Source organism: Felis catus, chromosome E2 (genome assembly GCF_018350175.1).
Source record: "Felis catus isolate Fca126 chromosome E2, F.catus_Fca126_mat1.0, whole genome shotgun sequence".
Taxonomy (NCBI): Eukaryota; Metazoa; Chordata; class Mammalia; order Carnivora; family Felidae; genus Felis; species Felis catus.
In genome coordinates, this window is record NC_058382.1 from 47,133,618 (window position 1) to 47,156,318 (window position 22,701).

Consider the following 22,701-nt stretch of genomic DNA (forward strand, 5'->3'; position numbering starts at 1 on the left):
GCCATGGCAACAGGCAACATACTAGATGACAGAGGTTCTACCAGCTGAGGACAATGAGGAACAGCCCCAGCTGACTGATCAAGGGCATGTAGCACAGTGAGAAGTAAACTTTCATGGTTTTAAGTCACTGAAATTTGGGGGCTGTCTGTCACTGCAGCATCACCTGGCCTCTCCCTACTGGGGAAGCCTGAGCTACACCCCCGCTCCCATGATGCACCTCTGTGCACAAAGACTAAAGAGGGTAAACAATGCAGCATATCAGAATACAACCCCATAAAACATTCCAAATTCCATGTCTCACCAGCATTCTTTCTTCCTCTTGGCTTATATTAGGGGTGGGGGATGTGGTTCATTACAAAGAATGAGTATTTTGATAGCTTCTCATTCTTGGAACTATTCTGCAGGTAAGTGCCTGGCAGAAATCTCCTTTAGTCTTAGAATGAAAAACATGATAAATTGGATTATTTTAATAAGTCAGTTCGTTATGACCTCAAACACATTATCCTATAGTTATGCACACACATGTGCAAAAATCTTTGGTTTTCTTTGAGGCTTTTTATATAGATAATTCTCAGCACTCTATGAGTTTCTACATAACTTTATAAGCACCAACATACAGTAACTTGATGCTTTGAAAAAACCACATCGTCAGATATCTCCAAATTAATAGTTATAAGTTAATGACAGCTCCTCATGGAGTAGTAAGACAGCCTGTGTGACCTTGGGTAAGTCACTTAGCCTCTCTGGACTTCAGTTTCCTCCTCTGTAAAACAAGGATAGTGGGGTTGGGGCGTCTGGGTGGCGCAGTCGGTTAAGCGTCCGACTTCAGCCAGGTCACGATCTCGCGGTCCGTGAGTTCGAGCCCCGCGTCAGGCTCTGGGCTGATGGCTCAGAGCCTGGAGCCTGTTTCCGATTCTGTGTCTCCCTCTCTCTCTCTGCCCCTCCCCCGTTCATGCTCTGTCTCTCTCTGTCCCAAAAATAAATAAACGTTGAAAAAAAAAATAAAAAAAAAAAAAAGAAGGATAGTGGGGTTATCCTGAGAATGAAGTTGGGTTGTGCACATTCTGTCTGGTTCATAATTAGTGCATAATGTTAACTATATTTGAGCCATTGAATAGTGAGAAATCTAGAAAGTAAGATCTCAATATTTTGCTTTCCAAGAAACTATGAATTCAGAAACTCTTTGGTCCACCAAGTGTTGGTTTTGGGGAAAACCTGTAAATCCTTGGTCCTGTCTTTCTGGTAAAGGTTTTAACACGCTTTTGAAAACACAGATGGGCAGACAAGTAGGTATTGCTAACAGTTCGGGAAATTTTTGCAGGCTCCCTGCTGAGAGCACACATCCAGATGGGAAAACCTTTAAAGGGCCAGGTTATTTCGATTTTTGCCATCTTAAATTCTTGGACTTTTGCAGGTTTATAACAAAGCTCAGAAAATGCTAAAGCTTAAAGAAGAATTGAGAGGTGCCAAGGAAATGAAAGATGAGGTAAGGCTCCTAACTCTTCTACACACATGGAGTCGAACCTTTGTTACAATTAACTTCAAACTCCAGTAATAAGCATCCCAAAATATCACAGAGATGTAGGCAACAGACCATAGCATTTAAGAGCCCAGACTTGAACAAAGTGGGTCGTGGTCCACATCTAATAGCACTATAATATTGGGCATGTTACTTACCCTCTCTGAGCTTCCTTCCCCTTACTTAGAAAATATGAATAATTAGCACCCTTTTCAAAGGCTTGCTGTGAGGATTGAGTAAGATACTGTGTGTAAAACACCAGTGCTCAGGACATAAGAAGTGTTTAATAGATCTTAACTATTGTTGCCAACATTGTTCTTTATCTGGAATGGTATGGAAATGCAGTGTTCTAATTAGTCTAATATTTTGGCCAAACTGTGTTTACCTATTCCCTCACTTGTTCCAGAAAGCTTTTAAGGCGGATGTTTAGGTTAGCATAGGATTGTCCCACATGACTTATGCTTTTAACAGACCTTCTTCTAATGAACACTTTCCTGCTGCATTACTGCAGGAAGCTGTACAGAATTTGCTGCATATTCTTCAGGGAACAAGGATCTGGCATGGATTTTCTAGAAGGGCATTTCTTCATTCAACTTATATCCTTGGCCTGCCTTAGATGTGCCAGGCACAGTTCTAGGGGGTGAGCATAAAGCAGGGAACAAAATAGAGAAATATCCTTGTTCTTGTGGAGCGTACTCTCCACAAGTGAAGATTTCACTCTCTCTAGTGAAATAATTTGTCCAAGGGCATGATGGAGAAAAGTATGTAGCAATGGCCCAAGGGCCATAAAAATCAGCCCATATTCCATAGGTGGCTGACCTCTGTCATATGCCATGTGTATCCTAAACCATATATTTATGTAGTGTGCCAATTTTTAAAGAACTTAGAACACAATAAAATTATACTCATTCTTCACTAGATGAATAAAATTGGTTCCAAAATTTTTGCTCACAGGCAAAACTTTGTATAAGTGCCCATTAATTCCCATTATAAGTAATCAAAATCTGCAATGTTTCTATTGAGGGAAATGTAAACTCAGGAATAAAGTTAGTAAGATTGATAACAGTGCTTGAAATTACTGTATATGACTGTAAACTCTACTATTACATAGTAAAATGCTTCATTCCTGAAGCAATGATAATTTTAAAACATAATTCTCACTAGAAATTTATACATATTGAATGGTGGTCGTGGTTTCCATTGTTTGTTAAATATTTGTCTTTATCCTCAGATAAAAAACATAATTTCCCAAAGATGGTGACCTTTATGGTATCGTTGGTTGACTCCAAAATTACTCTGGAATCCACCACCCGAGGTTTCTTGTTTGAGTGCCAAATCCTTCATAGAATGCTGCCATCTTAAATCTTTGTAATGCTCTTGACTTCTGAGACTACTTCTGAATCACAGGCTTCAGTTTCACATCAGCTTCCCCCAAAAAGAAGCATGAAACCATTTGTCAGTACTTTGAAGTCTAGAGCAAAATTTCTTCCGAGCTTTTGAAATGTATGTTCGAGAAGACATGCTCTTTGAAAAAGACCCATTTAATCAATACAGAAGATTTGCTTCAGTAAATAATCTGTTTTCCAATAACTATCAGCGTTGCAACTGCAGTATCAGCCCTCACCATTTTGCCTGTGGTTGGTAGCTGCTGCTGATGTCATATGCCTTCAAATGGTGACCAGGTTCCAACCTCGTATAAGTAAAACCTGGGTATATAAATGCATGGCTTGTGAGTGAAAACTCACCCAGCAGCAGAGGCTTGTGATTTCAGCCATCGTTAATGACTTCAGATCTAGGGCAGGATCAGATGGTGCCTGCAGGTCAGCATTATGACTCTCAGTTCCTCTCATGCCCCAGTACTGGTTACAGAGCTTTGATTGATGAAATGTCAGATTAAATCAATTCCTGCCACATATTGATACTCAAAAGGCATCTGCCTGGAATTTAGCCTTCATAAAGTAGATAGGATTAGAAATAGTGTACACTGACCTCTGTGCAAGATATTAGCAAGAAATTAAGTTTCCTGGAACCTCAGAAACACTTGCATTTCTGGAGTTCTGAGGTGAGCACATCCTCTTCTTACAACTGCCTACAGTAAAAATCTTTTGTTGTTCATGGGAGTCAGCTCGTTGCTCTCCTAGCATTTCCACGCCTGTTCTGATGAATAAAAACCCCTGTATGATTCTGACTTTCAGAGTGAATGGTTAGGGGTTTCTTTGTTTGGTTTTTTGGGTTTTTTTTTTTTTTATTTTAGAGAGAGTGAGTTGGGGAGAAGGGCAGAGGGAGGGAGAGAGGGAAAGAGAAAGAATTAAACAGGCTCCATGCTCAGTACAGAGCCTAACTTGAGAGAGAGAGAGAGAAGGAGAGAGAGAATTAAGCAGGCTCCACGCTCAGTACGGAGCCCGACTTGAGGCTCAATCCCATGACCCTAGGATCATGACTTGAGCTGAAACTAAGAGTCAGACACTCAACTGAATGAGCCACACAGACGCCCCTCGTTTTGATTTCAGAAGCAAATTTCATTTGACATCCAACAAAACACATTTGTTATTCAGTTGGTTTGCAGAATCCTCTAAGAATTATTTATTCCAAACCTCTTGTTTTCTGAATGAAGAAATTGCCTCAGACACTCTGAGTCAAAGCTAATGTCCAAATTAGATGAGATCATCTACATTAAAGATCCAATTCTGAAGTCCTGTTGGTGCATTAGAATGGTGGCAAGCAGGTCTTCTGCTCAGAAGACATCTAAAAGTAGAGGGAGAGGGGTTTTTTATTGGCCTGACAAAGAGAAGGCATTTAGCTTTTAAGTTGGAGAAGCTCAAGTTGTATATCACTGCTACTTTGTTAATGAGTCCACAGTGTGCCAGGCTCCATATGGAACAATCCGGTGACATGGTCCTCACCTTAAGATGGGTATATTCAGCATTAAAGCAAGAGTATGGGGCACGTGACACTCTATAAAGCAGGCATTGTATTGTCGCCTAATCTGCTCATAGATGCCAAAGAAAGAGTCCTGTGGCAACAGGGGGAGAAGATCCCTAGGGTCTCAATACCCAGAGAGCCTCTATTCCCTATTCCCAGTGTGGCAACAATGCGAAAAGGAATTTAAAGAACTGAAATCAAACTTCTGCTCCAGGTCGAGTCAAGGATTTTTTCTAGTTAGAAAACGGTGTCCGTACACCATTTTTTTTTTTAACTGCTCTGCACACATTCTCTTAAGAGAGTCCCTGGTAAATTGTTGTAATGGTAATTACATGCTTGGGGCAGTTGACATCCACTGTTATTTTTCTGAAAGTGAGGAACGAGGGACAGGAGCAAGAGAGGAAGAGAGAGAGTTTTGAGATAATGAAATCCTTTTAATGACAGAGCCATGCCGTTAACCTAATTAAACTGTAAAGTGGTAAAAAAAAAAAAATCCAGGTACTAAATGGAAATGAAGAAATAAATCAGCTGAGACAGCAGCACTTCTGGGAAACCTTCTGAATTCCGAATACTCTGACATTGCGGTGTCCGATTCTCGTGGTTATCCTCTGGCCCCCCTCGGCCTTGTGCAGAGGTCTCTTAAACTGACCTGTCCAGTAAGGCTTGATTTATGATGTCCATATCAGGTCTCCAGCTCCCCTGGGGATGAGTGTTATGTAGCTCATGTATTTAAGAAGCCAGAGCAATCAGTGGGGTATGGTGGCAGATCACTGGCTACAGGGTCAGGAGAGCAGACCTCTCCTCATTCTGCTGCCAACCAGCTATGAGACCCTGGGCACTGTCGTTTGGATCACTTTACCATTTTTGTGCACCCATGGCTTCTGTATGCTTTTGTACCTGAAACGCTCTTAGAAGAATTGCCCTTGGGCTATTGGGGTCACTTTGCTCATAAGAGCAGAGAGCTGGAAGTCCTTGGGAGATTATATCCCATGGGGTAGCCCTTAGCCATTGACTGGCTGATAATGAGTCTAACAGCCCAGCTTTTGCAACTAATCAGGACAAACTCCCGAGGTGTAACTTACACTCCAGAGTTCCCTGTGGGATCAGGCAAAAGCTACCGCCTTGAGAACTTTGTCTGAAATAGTGCCCTTCCTTGGTTTCTTCTTCTTTTCCTGTCTTGCTTCCTTCACTTCCTGGTTGATTTCTCTTGGGAGTGTTTCTTTAATAGATGCTGGGAATCCTTGCCTAAGAGCCTGCTTTGGATAATCATGTACCATAAAAGTACCGGACTCAGTTCCAACATCTGAAACTCAGAAGTGGTAGTGCCTGTCCCCTTGAGTGTTATGAAAAGTCTGCACGGTGACAGGACTAAAGCACTGGATAGGTTCACAAAGGGCTTCTTCCTAATTTCTTTCTATACTGTTGCCACCCACAACAGTGAGAGTGGACGGTGGCATCCTAGTGTGATGGAGCACACACTTTCTTACCACAGCTCTACACTCCCAACTCCACCCAAGTTACTAGGGTCCGCACACTTTATTTTGATCTCTATCATTAATTTCCATTCTGACCTAGCTGTAATTAGCTAATCTTTTTCACTCGTAATCAAAGACAGATTATTTTATGCAACCAGCCCAGGGATTTTACTTTTATTCTCATTGGTGTACGTCTCCACAGAAAAGCACTCAGTTTACAGGTGAAGGACGTCTGTTGGATTAGTGGGTAGAAGAGAAAGTTAAAACACTTCAGAATCCACATCAACTCCATCACTGATTCACTGTAGTCCTGACAAGTTCATTTGACATCTCACTATGTTCATTTCATCAGTGGCAGAACCATTAATATTTATAGACAGTCTGCGAGGTGCCTGGAATTATTCTAGGCACTGACTTCCTCTTGAAAAACAGAGGAAGTGTCTGTGATGTACCCACAGCAGTGGGTGAAGATTAATTAATGTAAATAAGTAATTGTCTGAATAATGCAGAGCACTCAGACACCTCGCAAATGGATACTGTGTAAATGTTACACTGGATGAGTAATAACAGCTAAGAGTTGATGGACAAATTTCCAGCAAATTTAAAGTCTCTGTCAACCAGTTAAGTGAACGAAAGTGAGCATTTTCTTGATAGTTTATAATTAATGCTCGTGTTTTTTCTGACTGCCTAGGTGGGGGAGAGAGACCGAGAAGTGAGCGGCCTGAACAGCAAGCTCTTGAGCCTGCAAGTTGACATCAAAAATCTGCATGATGTCTGCAAGAGACAGGGGAAGACCTTGCAGGAGAACCAACTCTGTGTGGAGGAGGCAATGATGAGTAGCAACCGCGTAAGGGATTCAGCAGCTACTACCCACCTCTGCTCCCTCAACTTCCACCTCTGCTTCCTTAGGCAGGAACAATAATGGAAAATTCTTCCACTAGTCATTCAAGAGCATTTATTGAGCAGAATTAAATACATGCACTCTCTCACTCTCTTGCTCTCTCTCGCTCTCTCTCTCTCTCTCTCTCTTTCACACACACACACACACACACACACACACACACACACACACACACGAACACCCCATCCCTGCCATCAGAACTTTTTCATTTAGCTATCTCCAAGGTCATCTACATTTGAGGCCCTGTCTTTTCCTTATCTGGCCTTTTACACCTGGATTTACAGCATCTGAGGCCAGAAAAGACCTGAAAAGACCAAATCCTAATTATATAAGGAGAGTAGCATCTCCTAATGGATATTAGACAAACTTCTAAGTCAACCATGAAAATAACAACTGTCCCACTCGCTTAGAGGTGTCAATGATCATCAGCACAGCAGGTGATCTTTATTGCCACATCTGCAGCTCTCTGCCTGCAAGCTTTTCTTCTAGATGCGGGAACCCAATCACCAGAGAAGCTCAAATGTGGAATGGCTAATGCCCCCAAAATCAGCCCTCAACCAACGACTGATGGGGAAATGGATAAATAATCTATGTCTCTTGGCCCTCAGTCATAGAATACTCCAGGCATGCTCTTTGCTCTGTCCTGGAGTTCCTCAATGGGATCCTGCACCAGCTACCCACAATGGTGACTAGCTTGATAACACCCCCTTCCTTGTCTCATTTCTCCACCCACCTACCTGAATTCCCCAAGATCACTTCCCACATAAACTACTATTTAACACTCAGTCCCGTGCCACAGAGCTTGCTTCTGGAGGTGTGCAAGCCAAGACACTCAGTAACACTTGTCCTGCACATGTATGAACAATGGCATGATCATCTTCCCCTGGCGTGATTATCTTTTTTGAACTAATACTTACCTGTAGGCTAGGCAGTTCACCAGCTGAGGCAACAATTAAGCCTGAGGTTTTCTCTTTTTGGAAACTCTAGTTCTAGGCTCTGTAAACCCATCTCTAAATTTATCCCCAGAAGCTGGGAAGCCAGCTGGAAGATATTTTCCCATAGCTCTCTGAAAACTTTGGGTTTATAAGATGCCTTATTTGCAGTCTTCATATCTTTTTAGGGACTTGAGTCCTTGGCAAACATGAAGCAGCTACTGGTTGCATAGATCTGCTGCTAGACCCCCTAGTTAGCCTTAGCTGTGTAAGACTGTGTAAGACTCCACTGTCTTCTTCAATATTTGTGGTCTGGTCTCTCTTAATTGGGTCTATTAGACTTCTTTCAGGACTTACTACCTCTCTGTCGAAACCACAGATTTTTCCTCTACAAAGTCCTAAAAATGTTACCAACAAAGCAATTCCACCTTATCCTACTGAGCGTTACTGTCCTTTCTCCAGGAGGTCACAAACATAGAAAAGTCCATTGGTTTTCCTAAATGGATCTCAGGAAGAATATTATCATAATTTACTTCTTTCTAAATATTAACATTTTTTGATATTCTCACCATTGCTGTCACAAGTTTATTTATTCCCCCAGTCAGGGATAGCCATGTGGCTTATAAATGTACCTAGCAACTTGGAAGGAGAAAGGTATTAAATCGCATTTTATTATTCTAATTGCCCAGAAGAAGGTCTAACAGCTTGAAATAAGCTTTAAAACAGGCTCTCTTTTTTTCCTAGCACTTAGTGCAGAATTTAAATTGGAGACTGCGCATACAAATACACAATTAGATGTAGACTTATACTCATCCACTCAGAAAATCCCTGCAAGATCTGCCTTCTACAAGGAAATGTAATATGGGAACAGAGGGGAAAACCCAAGACTTTCTGAAATTTTTGACTACTGTCTAACAAAGATCTGGAGAAATAAACCAGAGGTCATAATTAAGAACTAGAATTAGGAGACAAAATTAAAATACTACATTGGATATTAACATGTAACTACAGGGATCGCAGGCAGGGGGTGGTAACCTAGTAAATCAAGAATATGTCATGCTCCAAAACCCAGGAACAGAGATAGCTAAAGCAAATGAGATACCGAGGGTACAAATGTTATAGGGCACTCACCCTCAAGTGCCAACCTGGAGACTGAATGCCTTCCTAAAATCTGCACTTGCCTCACTGTAGTCCTGAACCTGCCCAGGAACCTTTCAATTAACGTGAAAGGAGAAAAGAACAACAGAGATATCATAATAAAAGAATGATCAAATTAGAAAAAGAAAGGTCTTTCTGTGCAATTTCCCAGGCCCCTTTGGCCCCGGTGGTAGCCTGGGGAGAACACCCTGATTTTCAGTAGAGCTTAGATTATCAAACTCATCTTTGAAGTGGACGTAGGACACTATTCTTAGCATAAAACTGGGCAAGAAATTTGATTTCTGAAAATAAAAGTAACCAGTTGAATACAGGTTAATACATCCTTGATGGAAATTATGGCACAGAAATATGACTGACATTGAGTCATTGGGAATGAAAAACAATTTTTTATGTGGAACTGCTAAATGCCTTGTGGAATCTGGGATTGGATCCTCGAACAGAAAAAAAAATTAGTGGGAAAACAGATAAAATCCGAATAAAGTATGTAGTTTAATAGTAATCTACCAATGTTAATTTTCTAGCTGGACAAATGTACTATAGTTATGTAAAATGTTAGTGTTAGGAGAAGACAGGTAAAGAGCATATGGGAATTCTATATACTACTTTTGCAATTTTTCTGTACATCTAAAACTATTCCAAAATAAAGAGGTTTTTTTCTTTAAAGGGAATCTCTGATAAGCAGAGATCACTGATAAGAAAAATGTCTGAACCATGAAGATGTATCCAAAAGAAATGCATGTCACTTAAACACAGTTTTACACTCTACCAATACAAGAAAGTACAAGAAATGTAACTTGTAGAAGATATGAAAAGTAACAGATAAACTAATCTAGTGATAAAAGGCTAAACTAGAGTTACAGAGAAAATACCTCGCTTAACACCTCTAAAATAAAGAAGTTCATGACAATGACTGGGGAAAGATGAGAGTTTCAGTTCTTAAATGAAGGGGAAAAGGCAGCAGGGATCCAGTTATCAGAGCAATGCCAACCTGAAACAGAAGAGAGTGCAAACTAGAATAGGGAATAAAATGGTTAAAAAGTATTTTGAAAAGCCGGCTTTAGGCAAATCAGCAGGACCTGATGACATACTTTGAAGAGTACTTAAGGAATTGGCAGGTGTTATTACATAGCTGCTAGCGATTATTTTTGAGAACTCAAGAGGATAAAGAAAGTCCCTGTAGACTGAAAAAGGGTAAATGAAGTGCTCATCTTTTTAAAAAGGGAAAAAGGACAATCCTGGTAATTATAGACCTGTCAGCTTAACTTCAATATCAGGGAAAATATAGAACTTAACATCAATCAATTAGCATCAACTTGAAAAGCACAAAGTATTGGGTAGAAACCAAAGTGACTTCTCAAAAGGCAAATCATGCCAGGCCAATTAATTTCCTTCTGTGATCAAGTAGCCACATAGGCAAGGAAAGAGCAATAGCTATAATCTCTTTGACCATAAGTAGGGCTGAGAAATTGACTAAATATGGCAACAGGTTCCTACAGGTGGCCAGTGCTCTCCATCTTTTAAAACACCTGAGGCCTGGATAGAAATCTGTCTGAGAAACATGGTGGACCTGACAGCCTTCTGGAACCATTCAACTCTGAATGGTAACTTCAAGAACTAATCTTACTTCCAGAAGATTACTTCCAACTTGCTTATTTTCTCCAAATCTCAGTTTAAAGGTCAAAGCAGAATCTCATAAAATATCTATGTCTTCACTAGAAAGAAAACTTAAAAAAAAAAAAAAAGACAAAGAGGCAGTAGAAAATGCACTGATGCCTTTCTCATACTGCTCTTTAGCACATCTATAAGTGAAATGCAGACTTCATCCATAACATGTCATTTTCTATTAATTTAGAATTAAGACAACATAATCTTTTGAATACTTAAGAATAAATAAGTAGAAATTTAATAGGTCTCAAACAATTCCAGGCATTTCTCCAAGACTTTGAAATTTGACCTCTAAACACATTGGTATCTATAGTGTACAAATGTTTAAAATTCTCATCAAGGAAACTCTAGTTTCTCTGCAGATATGGGCAGTTCTTTGGATCTTCAAAACCAGACAAATTTGGCCAGGCATTATGTTTGCCCTGTACTGGAAGATTTGAATGAACTCTCATCATCTGGTTGGCCTATCATGTTACTTCAAACCAAAATTAAACCCAGAAGACTCAACATGACCTCTGGGGAAGAGAAATTGGAACTAACAGTTCACCAGTATCACTAACAGTTTGCTGAGTTTTATACACATAGGAAATGACATTCTTTATCTACAGGAGGCTTTCAAGCCACAGAACAATTATGAACACACCTAAGATTAGATGATGTACCACATTCTAGGAGGGGAAAACCTAAAGAAAAAGTTTGACTTTTAAAAAAGATGAACAAAGAGCACTTCTTTCATTCTTTTGTGTGATGAAGAGAAAATAGGAACATGGAAATAAGGGGAAACTAAGAAAGAATGAACAGTGAAGAGAGCACAGTTTGTTTTCAACTGGGTCATATACATCCATCAGTAGAGAGCCAGGTCCAAATCAACAGTTACACACAAGTACTGGAGGGACCAGGAATCCAGTTTTTATAATTTTCAGAGATCAAATCAACTTCAACAAAGCCAAGAAAAACTGAATTTGGGAAAAATTTCGTGAGGATTTTGTTGGTTATCTGCTTCACTAAAATAAGCCCTCTGAATTAACCCTACCCCAGGATGTTCACCCCCTTGTTTTGGCTCTAGCCACATTTAATAGTTATTTTTGACCATGTCTTTTTCCAAGTAGCTTTCCACCCCCAGCTTACCTGCAGAGACAGAAGACTTTGGCAGTTGAGAACATCCCCCTATACATGTATGTGTGCATGCACACACACCCACATACCACTCCCAAGTCCCTTCTCTTTGAACCTCATTCATCGATGAATTCTGAGAATAGCAACATTTAAAAAATTTTTTTTAATGTTTATTTATTGGGGGTGGGGGAGGGGACAGAGGGGCAGAGAGAGAGGGAGACCCAGAATCCGAAGCAGGCTCCAGGCTCTGAGCTATCAGCACAGAGTCCATTGCAGGCCCCAAACCCACGAACCATGAGATTATGACCTGAGCCGAAGTCGGATGCTTAACCGACTGAGCCACCCAGGCACCCCAAGAATAGCAACATTCTTATTTTGAAAAGAATGAGAACACTTAACTAAAAATATTCCATCTAAATGTTGGCAATTATAGCTGCACAGAGTAAATACAAAATTCAGCTTTGTTTGGCTTAAGAAAGAAGTCATCATTAACTTCCCTTCAGCCACATACACCAGCTATTCAGGCCAAAAGTTTGGCTTGTCTTTGTCTAGGATTTCTTTTGCTGGTGACCACAATGGTCCATTTTCAGTCTTCTCATTCAGAATGAACTGACACAATTAGCTTTTGTCTTTCTCCTTTTGAGCTGGGCTGAGCTTCCCTTCTCTTACCTGAGCCACCCCACTCACTCTCACTAGAGAAAGTTTTCCCTCTTTTCAGTCCCAGTTCTCACAAAATTAATCTCATTAAACTTCAGTCTCTCCAGTTACTCAGACCAAAACCTTGGAGTCGATTTGCCTTGGATGATCATCATCTCCGACCATCCAACACAGCAACCAATCCTATGGAATCTATTTTCAAAACATATTTACAATCCAGCCCTTTCTCCCAACTTCCACCTTGGTCCATGCCACCATCCCTTCTTGCCTGGATTCTTGTAGCACCCTCTTTGCTGGTCTCTCTACTTCAGTCTTTGCCTCCCTACAGTTGATTTTCAGTAGAATGGGCAGTGTGTAACATCTGGGCGTTTGTAACATCTAAAGGATATCATTTCACTTGTCTGTTCAGTACCTTCCAATGACCTTTTATCTCACTGAAAGGAAAAGTTAAAGTTTTTAGAATGGACTATGTGGCCCTGAAAGGACCTCACCTCTCTTTCTTTCTCACCTCATCTGGTACCACTCTCCCCCATTCTCTGCTCCAGCCAGAACAAAGTGATTCCTCAGACACCACCAGGCACCTCCCACCTCCAAGCCCTAGCCCAAGCCGTAGCCCAAGCCCTAGCCCAAGCCGTTATCTCTCCCTGGAATGTTCCTGCTGTAGATTCCCACCAGGCTCTTTCCCTGCCTCCTTCAAATCTTAGCTCAAATACCACCTTCTCAATTTGGTCCTCCGTTAAAATTCTTAATTCAAAATTACAGTTCCCTCCATGCAAGCCTTCTTCATCCCTCTCCCCTGCTTTACTCTCCTCCATAGCACTTTTTCCTTTTAATACACTACATTATTTACTTACTTAATTTGCTGACTCCCCCCTCCCCACTAGATGAAAAATGCATGAAGGCAGGTATTCTGTTTTATATGCTTCTATATCCCCAATACCTGGTACCGTGCTTGACACATAGTAGGTACACCATAATGTTTGCTAAACAAATTAAAGGAAAATATCACATCTGCAGATGGCTACTATGTTAATGCTCATAGCAGCGTTATTCAGGATAGCCAAAAGCTGAAACAATCCAAATATCTATCAACTGGTGAACAGATAAACAAAATATGGTATATTCATACTATTCAGCAATAAAAAAAAGAACAAAATACTGATTCTTTCTATAGCCTGGATGAACCTCAAAAACATTATGCTAAGTGAAAGAAGACAGACACAAAAGATGACATACAATTCCATTTATATGAAATGTCTAGAAAGGGCAAATCCATAGAGGCAGAAAGCAGATTAGTGGTTGCCTGGAGCTGGGGTAGGAACAGGAGTGACAAATGGGCATGAGAGAATTTTCTGAGGTGATGGAGATGTTCTAAAACCAGATTGTAAAATGGTTGCACAACTATATAAATTTTCAACAAATCATTGAACTGTACACTTACAATGGTTGAATTTTATGATATATAAAGTATACTTCAATAACCCTGTAAAAAAATGTTAATTTTTTAAAAATTTGAAAGTACTCTGTTAATTAGCCCGAGACCACAAGCTCACATTTTTGGGAGCCAATGATATTGTCTGTTCTCTGTTTTACTTCCTACTTTAATACCTAACTGTGTATAAATCTCTATGTCCTATAGAAGCAGACATGGCCCCGGCCTCCAGGAGTTTATAATCTAATTAGAAGTTAAGATATACAGAGGTCACTGCAATGCAAGGTGGAATGTGAAATGCGATATTAAAGACATGCCAGTAAAGTGTATGGTATTGGTGCAAAGGCAACTTTGCAGGGAAAACAAGGAAAGCAAGAATTGGACAGTTTTAAAGAATGAATAGGGGGATAATAAGCAGAAATGGGAGTTAAGGAATGCCCATGCGCCACCCTCTTCATCCACCTCTCTTTCATATGTCATCAAGGATGTTGGGCAAGCAAATATAGAAACTTGAGTGCAAAGACCTCAACTGTACTGTAATAAATACCTCAGGGATACGTCCTACCAGCAGTATACCTGATACAAAGCAGGTGCTCAATGTATGTTTATTGAATGAATGAGTAAAAACATAAGATGGGTCTATAGCAGCTTTTCAAGTTGACTGTGGATTAGCAGGAAGAAATCTCTCTCTCTCTCTCTCTCTCTATCTCTCTCTATTTCTCTCTGTGTGTGTCTCTCTGTCTGTGTCTCTCACACACATACATACACACACACACTCAGCATCTACAGGGTCACATCTTCCTTCAGGAGGAGACAACAGAGTCTGTGCCCAGATGTCCCTGAATGATAGCTCTGCCTCCCATTTCCCAGCATTACAAAAAGCTGTTTCCCCAAGAGTTTACCTTTTTTTTTTTTAACGTTTATTTATTTTTGAGACAGAGAGAGACAGAGCATGAACGGGGGAGTGTCAGAGAGAGGGAGACACAGAATCTGAAACAGGATCCAGGCTCTGAGCTGTCAGCACAGAGCCCGACGCGGGGCTCGAACTCACGGACTGCAAGATCATGACCTGAGCCAAAGTCGGCCGCTTAACCGACTGAGCCACCCAGGCGCCCCGAGTTTACCTTTTTATCTGAGCATTTTTAATAATCGAGTTCAGTCCAAGAACACTGACCAGAAATTCACTACATTCTAGGTCAGTTAGGTTATATTTAAATATAACCTTAAATAGGTTATATTTGTTTGAAGACCAAACAAACAAACAAACCCATATTAACATGTGTATCTTTATACTACTTTCTAGATTCTTTAGCTGTATGTTTTTTTCTTCTGGCCCAAGTAATATGACTGGTAGATCCAAATAGTAAGAAAGACCTAGGTTTTTTTTTTTTCTTTCAAATCCTCCTTACAGGATGGAAATATAAAATGATTTTTCATTGTGAATACAGTGAAGTGTTTAGTAAGTGTTCTGTGGATGAAAGGATGACTATAGATGGATGTGAATTGTTGGACAAGTGAAAAAAATCAAAGAATGAATGCAAACTGAGCGATAACCTAAAGTTCTTTCCATATATTTGATCTCAATTGCAGAATAAGAAGCAAGTGCTAGCATTCAAGGAGCCGCGGATGGAGTTTGAGCCCAGTAAGCAGTGCCATCTGAGGCAACTCCAACAACTCAAGAAAAAATTGCTTGCTCTCCAGCAAGAACTGGAGTTTCGCACAGAAGAGCTGCAGACTTCTTACTGTTCCCTCCTACAGTATCAGTCCGTCCTAGAAAAGCAGACTTCTGACCTGGTTCTTCTCCACCATCACTGCAAACTAAAAGAAGATGAGGTATACATAGAATAACTATGGAAATGTCTCCTTGCCCATGTACCTACAGAAATCAGGTCGTACCTACTAGAAAACAGACAGTGGGCTTACAGAGAACTTCCCAATATCCTGAGCAGGTTTTATCAATGTTCCCTCTTTAATTCTCATTCTTTTTGAAACCAAACAGAGGGAACTAAACAGAATGGCATAAATGAGAGCTCCACTAACGATACATGTGGGGCACACAGTGTGTGTATGTGTGGTGTGCATATAGGTCCATCATTTCCATCCTATTACCATTGCAATTTAAATGCAAAAGACTCTAGGTCTCTGAGGGTTATAAAAAAGAGGCATAAAATCCATTAAATGAACCATTTTTAGAAAAATCAGATTTTGATAATATATAAATTTTTAGCACTTTGATAGTTGATAAGATAACCAGACATTGAGTCTGAGTCAATCACTGAGAGTACCAGATTGGTCATTTTTTCAGACTGCAGTTTTAGATCATAGAGACTTAAGTATATTCTGTACATTCATTTCTATTCATGTGCCAGGATAGTATTTTTTTAAACCAGAAAGAGCATCCTTGTGGAATCCTGAGTCAATTCCAAAGACCAAAACTGTAGAATTTAAGCCAGTTAAGCAGTGGTAGCACTAGCAGCAGTAAAAACTATAGGTTCTATGTAATGAGACAGGCAGCCTCCCCTGGTATTTTCTTCCTTTGCCTTTTGAGATAAAATTCCAGAGACTCTCTAGGATAGTGCTAAGATGGCTGGAGGTGGATGGTCTAGGACTATTTCGGGAACTGCAATTCTAGGGTCCTATCTTTTGGGTCCACCATCATCAGCTCCAGACTTCCATTTTTTAGGTCTCCTAAGATGGCTGCTGGAGCTCCAAACTTCACATCCTGTGATGGGGGCAAATAATCAGGATGGGGGCAAAGGAGGAGGAGGAGAGGAAAAGACACTCTTCTCTTTTAAAGACACCTTCCAGAAGCCCCACACAACACTTTCATTTATGCATCATGGGCCAGAGTTAGTCATATGGCTACAGCTAGTTTCTAGAAAGCCAAGGAAATGTATTTTAGTGAGGTGCACTGCCGTCCCAAATGAAGTCAAGTTTCAACTATGAAGGAGGAGGGGGAGAGTTGATGTGGGATCTGGCAAGTAGCAGTCACTGACAAAGATCTCACACAAGGAAAGCATTGGAAAAAATTACTCTCAACATTCTGCCAAGTTTCCTCAATACTTTGTTACTCAGTAGCATTAAACTTTGTGGAAGGTTGTGTTTCCCAACAGCAGAGCCTACGACAAGGAAATGAATGGAAGTAGTTTATTCAGGAGGTGATCCCGGAGAGAGAGTGGGGAAGTGAGTCAAAGAAAGGCAGGAAGCCCATAAAGAAAATCACAAGACCTCTGCTGTGGGCACCTGGGGTTCATGCCCTCTGGAGAACCCTGGGAGAAAGTGTAGAACATGGTGATCCCATGCCAACCCACCCAGTCAGTGGTTGAAGGATGCACCTGAGGCTTTTAACTCCCCAGTACTTGTAACCTGCCTTGTCTTTCTCCTCTGCTTGAGTGGGCTCCTGAGGCCAGAGCATCCCTCAGGCAATGAGTTGAAGATGTTTGTGGTTGGAATGCATTTAGCATGCAAAGGAATGGTGAGTGCCAAGGGGATGGGAGCAAGTCACTGACAGCTTCGGTTGTAGACCTTTAAACATAAATATTCCTTTCCTCTTTCCCTTATCTAATAAACATCTCAAACTAAGTGACCTTTTCCTAAGAGTAACTTCAAATGGCAATAAATAGCTTAGACTTACAGAATGCGTTCTATCCAGTTTCCACACTGAACTATTTGAACCAAGATGAAACATTCCTTGATGACCCTCCCGCTCTTTTCTCCTCCAATACATATAACTCTAGCCATACAACCTAGCACACTCAACTCTAGACAGTTGTTTGCTAGTTATAAATTACATATTCCCCCAAATTATCCCCTCAACATATCCCCTCAACACCCAAGACATTGCTTATGAGCACTCAATAAATACCTGTCAGTTGGTTGACTAATTAACTGATTAGGAAGGAAAGGAATCTAGATAAGAATTGTGCAAGTCCCAGAGGAATTTGGGGTTGTTCCCCCATGGTCTCTCAGGAACTTTGCTGTGTGCATGAGGGGCTCCACTTTTTCTAAATTGATCTCTAGAGAATACCTGGGAAGGAAAGAATACTGGCATTTCAAGCCCTTAAAAAAATGGAGCTATAGAAATGCATTCATATTAATCAACTGACAAGTTGTTATTGAGTTTTTACTACATGCCAGGCAGAATGGGAAATAGAAAATGGCCCCTGCCTTTAAGAAGTTTACCATCCAAATAGGACCATCTTTTTTTTTATTTCTAATCATTAACATTCTGATATTGTATATCATAGCTTTTAAATCTGTGCTGGGCCTATTCTGAACATCTGGGCTTCTAGTTAAGACATAAGACTCCTCTACGTGGAGTCTGATAGCTGTGCTCTTTCCTCATGAGATGCCTCCATGAGTTCAGTGTGGTTTCATTCCTACACCAACAGGTGATTCTCTATGAGGAGGAAATGGGAAATCATAATGAGAACACAGGGGAGAAGCTCCATTTGGCACAGGAGCAACTTGCTTTGGCCGAGGACAAGATCATCTCCCTAGAAAGGAGCCTAAACCTCTACAGGGATAAATACCAGACTTCCCTAAGCAACATTGAGTTGCTGGAGTGCCAAGTGAAGATGCTGGAGGGGGAGCTCAGCAGGATTGTCAGTCAGGTAGGACTCACCCCAGACCACTCAGACCAGGCACTCCAGCAAGTGGACGTGCTTCCTGGTTGTCCCTGCTAACAGTCCCTGCTTCCTCTGAGGGAAACCCAAACCTTCAACCAGATGTCGTTCCCTCCCTTCAGTGTTGGAGCCCTCAGCTTTCAATTTCCAGCCTTTACATCTCCTTTAAGATTCCTCCCTAGGAATTTTGAAGCTCCTTAATTAATATAAAGATGCAGCATTTCTAATAACTGGACTCTCAAATCTTCCATGTTCTCATGGGGGGGTTCTGGCTGGGGGGCTCATGTAGGTCACAGGACTCATGCATACCATACCTCAGGGTCAAACGGGGAGAAACCCATAAAAGATAACAAAGAAGAGCCAAAATGCCTGAATCCCCTTTTTTTTCCTTTAATTGCTTTTTTTAATTACACAAGTAATACAACAATGTAGGCTCTCTAGACAGAATTACAGAGATTAAACTTGAAAGCCTGCCTTCAGCCTCCTCTACCCCCCCTCCTCCCCTTAGGTAATCATTTGAAAAATCTGTTGGGAATCTTCCTCAGTCTTTTGTTATACAGTTACATATATAAATGGTTAGGATTTTCTTTTTATATAAATGGGTCATTTCATAAATGTGGTTCTCCACCTTGCCTTTTAAATGTAGATCTTGACAATTGCCATTTCCTTGTATTCTATGGTATGACTATACCATCTACTGACCTATTTTGTCTATTACAAACAAGCTATAATGAACATCCTTATTCCTATGGGATAATTTCCTGAAGTGGGATTGCTGAGTCAAAGGATATGCTTATTTTTAATGTTTAAAGATACTTCTAAATTGAATGTCAAAAAGGTTCTCCCAGTTTACACCTTTACCAACAATAATAAAGGGAGCTTACTTCCTCTCACTCCCATGGTTATGTTTTCAGTCTTTTTACATTTTGCTAACCTGATGCATGGAAAAAAAAAAGTTTTTCATTACAGTTTTCATTTCCTTTAATTCTAACAGTTGCAGGTTGGGCTCCCCACCAAGCAGACTCTGAGACAAATTGGCAAGCAGTACATTTTGGTAGGCAGATCCCTGGGTATCAGCACCTGTGACAGGAAGGAGAAGGAAGCAAGGTTGAGCAGGGGGAGAAGCTGAGCTGTGATGCAGTCCCAACAAAGGCCTTAGCCAACCCTGTGGGGAGCTCTGGGGCTGAACAGCCCTTCAAAAGGGGCCCAAATTGGGGGAAAGGAGCTAACCGTCTAGCTCCATGTTGATCAGTTTTGAGTGTGAGCTGCCCCTAGGAAGAGGCATGACTTTGGGCAAAGCAGTTTTCTTCAGCCCAGGCAATCCCTAAAAAGGGCTGACAACTGAGGGCTGTCTCAGGGCAGACCTCCCAGCCCGGGAGGCACATCACAGTGCCCACACCTCCATGCTGACAAATATTGAGCACTGCTCATGAGTGTATTGGTCATATGGATATCTGTTTGATGAATTACTTATTTAAATCCTTAACCTATTTTTTAATTGGGTATTTAGTCTTCTGTGTATCAACTTACAGGAACTTCTTAATATACTACGTGTAATAGTGCTGTATTACATATGTGACAAATACCTTCTCCCAGTTTGTACCTTTTCATTTTACTTTACTAATGGTATTTGTCACTATATAGAAAATTTTTTTATTGTTTTAAAAACAATTTTTAGTGTTTTTATTTGTTTTTGAAGGAGAGAGAGCATGAACGGAGGAGGAGCAGAGAGAGAGGGAAACATAGAATTTGAAGCAGGCTCCAGGCTCTAAGCTGTCAACACAGAACCTGATGCGGGACTTGAACTCACGAACTGTGAGATCATGACCTGAGCCGAAGTCGGACGCTTAACTGACTGAGCCACCCAGGCACGCCACTATATAGAAATTTTAAATTTTTATGGAGTTAAGTCTCTGAGGCCTCCTTGATAGATTTGAGGTTTGATTTCATGCTTAGGAAGACCTTCTTTACCCCCAAGATCATAAAAGTTTACCTCATTTTCTTTTTAGCACTTTTGTAGATTTGTACTTCCATGTTTTTATCTTTAGTCTATTTGGAATTGATATAGATGGATAGAGAGAGAGAGAGAGACTCTACATATATAGGTAGATAGATAAATATAGATATACATAATTTTGTGTTTTCCAAGAGGGGTCTCCAGCTGTCCCAACTTGATTTGTTGAACCTCTTTCCCATTACTCTGAAGTGCCAACTCAGTATATATACCGATGTATATATATGTATATACATAAAATATCCCTGGAAGGATACCCCCCAAAACTGGTAACACAGACTGTCATAGAAGAAGAGAACTGGGTCATGGAGGGTCAAGATGGAAGACTAACTTTTCAGTGTATACTCTTATGAACTGTTTGAAGTTTTCACCATGTGTATGCACTGGTTAATTTTTTTCTTTAACTTAGGGAGATATTATTCACATATATGAACATAAACTTTTAGAATATAGAGCAAAGAGATTTTCCATGCTTCTGTTATTCTGAAGTTAACTCAAATATCATGAACAAAACCAACCCATTATTTCTAAATATCCCAGGACCCTGAGAATAAGGGTGACCATTCAAAGGTGCGTATATATACTTCTTCCTGCATGATTCAAGAGCATCAGGAGACCCTGAAGCGACTGTCTGAAGTCTGGCAAAAGGTCTCTGAACAGGATGATCTAATCCAGGAACTTCGAAATAAACTAGCCTGCAGTAATGCTTTGGTAAGTGACTTTTAGAACATTTTTCTGAGACACCAAAAATAATGCCATGAAGAAAGAAAGGAGGGAAAAAGAGTCACCTAAAGTAATCTCTTTCCCCAAGACTCCTCAAATATCTTAATTATACTTGCCCCCACCTTTTGTTCATATTCTCCATGGATGCATCCCCCGAACCCATACTAAGTTCAAGATTCTAAAGAGACTTAAAATCTCTCACACAACAACCTAAGTGTTCATCAATAGGGAGATGGTTGAAGAAATTTTCTTAAAATGGTTAAAGAGATATCCATACTGTAGAGTAATATGCAGCCAAGAAAAAGTATTAAGTAGATCTGTAAGGACTGTGTAGAAGGATGTTTGTGATATATTGTTGAGAAAGGTTGCAAAATACTATGAATAGTTCAGTTCCACTTTTGTTTTTTAAACTCTTTGATCATATTATGGAAGTACGTACAGTAAATTGCCCATAGTACCCACTGCCCCCTAGTGGAAGGAAGAGAAGGGAGACTAAATGGAGAGGAGATTTCACTTATTTTTGATGATTTGGGTTTTGTTTGAATTATTTTCAACCAACAAGAACAAAATTTCCATGCTTTTTAAATTTTTTTTAAAGTACATACACATCCACCCACTGCATAAGAAACTTCCTTCTTTAATTCTTGAACTTTGAATCCTGTCCTCTGATACATCAGGTATGTTTTTCCATCACAGTTTTTAAAGACCCTTCTGCCTCATAAACTAGGCCACACAGAGGTTCAGGAGGGAGTCCAAAATGTGGCCACTGACAGACTTGAGACAAACCACTGCCTATGCCTTACTGAACCTTGATGTAAGATTGAGAACCTAATTGTTTCTCTGAACTAAGCACACAGGAATATTACAATGAACTTAGGCTGAAAAAAGGAACACCCTGCAACATTAGTCTAGTAATAATCACATTCTGTTGATCACCCAGCATGACTGACCTACACTTATACGCAGGTTCTGGAGCGTGAAGAGGCTTTGATAAAATTACAAGCAGATTTTGCTTCCTATACAGCCACACACAGACATCCTCCTAGCTCCTCAGAAGATTGTGAAGACATTAAAAAGGTAGGCGAACTTTTGCTTATTTGTGCCTGGGGTGTCGAGTGGAGTTGAGTTTGATTCTGGGTTTTCTTGCTTATTTTTCATTTCTATATTTGTGTGACCTTGGTTGGCCCTGTCACAAAGATACTGTATGCAATGTATGCCAAGTCCCAACGAATGTGTCTGGCAGTATTCAATTTTGTGGCTGAATTTTGGAATTGCACCTGCTTCTTAACCCCCTTTCAACAGTACTCCTAAATAAGACAGAGACTCCTCTTGGGTTGCTAGGTTCAAAAGGACCATTCAGCTTTCTAGTCTCTGGTTGGAGTTGAAGAGCACCAAATTTAGGGAAGATTATCTATTCACAATCAGTCCTTTTTTTCAAAAACTCATTATTTTCAAAATTCAAAGCCATCTCAAAAATTGTTTCTAACAGTGAATAAGCATTTAAACCATGTAAACAAATAGCAAGATTTGACCAACTAGTAGCCAAAGCTAGGTTCAGTGCT

The 22,701-nt window shown here is 40.4% G+C and overlaps 1 protein-coding gene across 10 annotated transcripts in view; it reads left to right on the forward strand.

The window, feature by feature from the left end:
• The window catches only part of PMFBP1 (polyamine modulated factor 1 binding protein 1), a 52,222-nt gene that overhangs the window by 3,349 nt on the left and 26,172 nt on the right, over positions 1-22,701 (forward strand). Inside the window, exons 1-7 of one of the 10 annotated variants that reach the window (XM_045047202.1) lie at positions 85-103; positions 1,415-1,486; positions 6,608-6,763; positions 15,368-15,610; positions 18,169-18,390; positions 20,957-21,127; positions 22,106-22,216. In XM_045047202.1, the coding sequence (XP_044903137.1) occupies positions 1,436-1,486; positions 6,608-6,763; positions 15,368-15,610; positions 18,169-18,390; positions 20,957-21,127; positions 22,106-22,216 (954 nt within the window). In that variant the 5' untranslated portion in view covers positions 85-103; positions 1,415-1,435. Of the gene's footprint in view, positions 1-84; positions 104-186; positions 405-1,414; positions 1,487-6,607; positions 6,764-15,367; positions 15,611-18,168; positions 18,391-20,956; positions 21,128-22,105; positions 22,217-22,701 lie in introns of those variants that run through there. The other 9 variants (XM_019819978.3, XM_019819979.3, XR_002150091.3 and 6 more) reach the window with 9 other exon arrangements.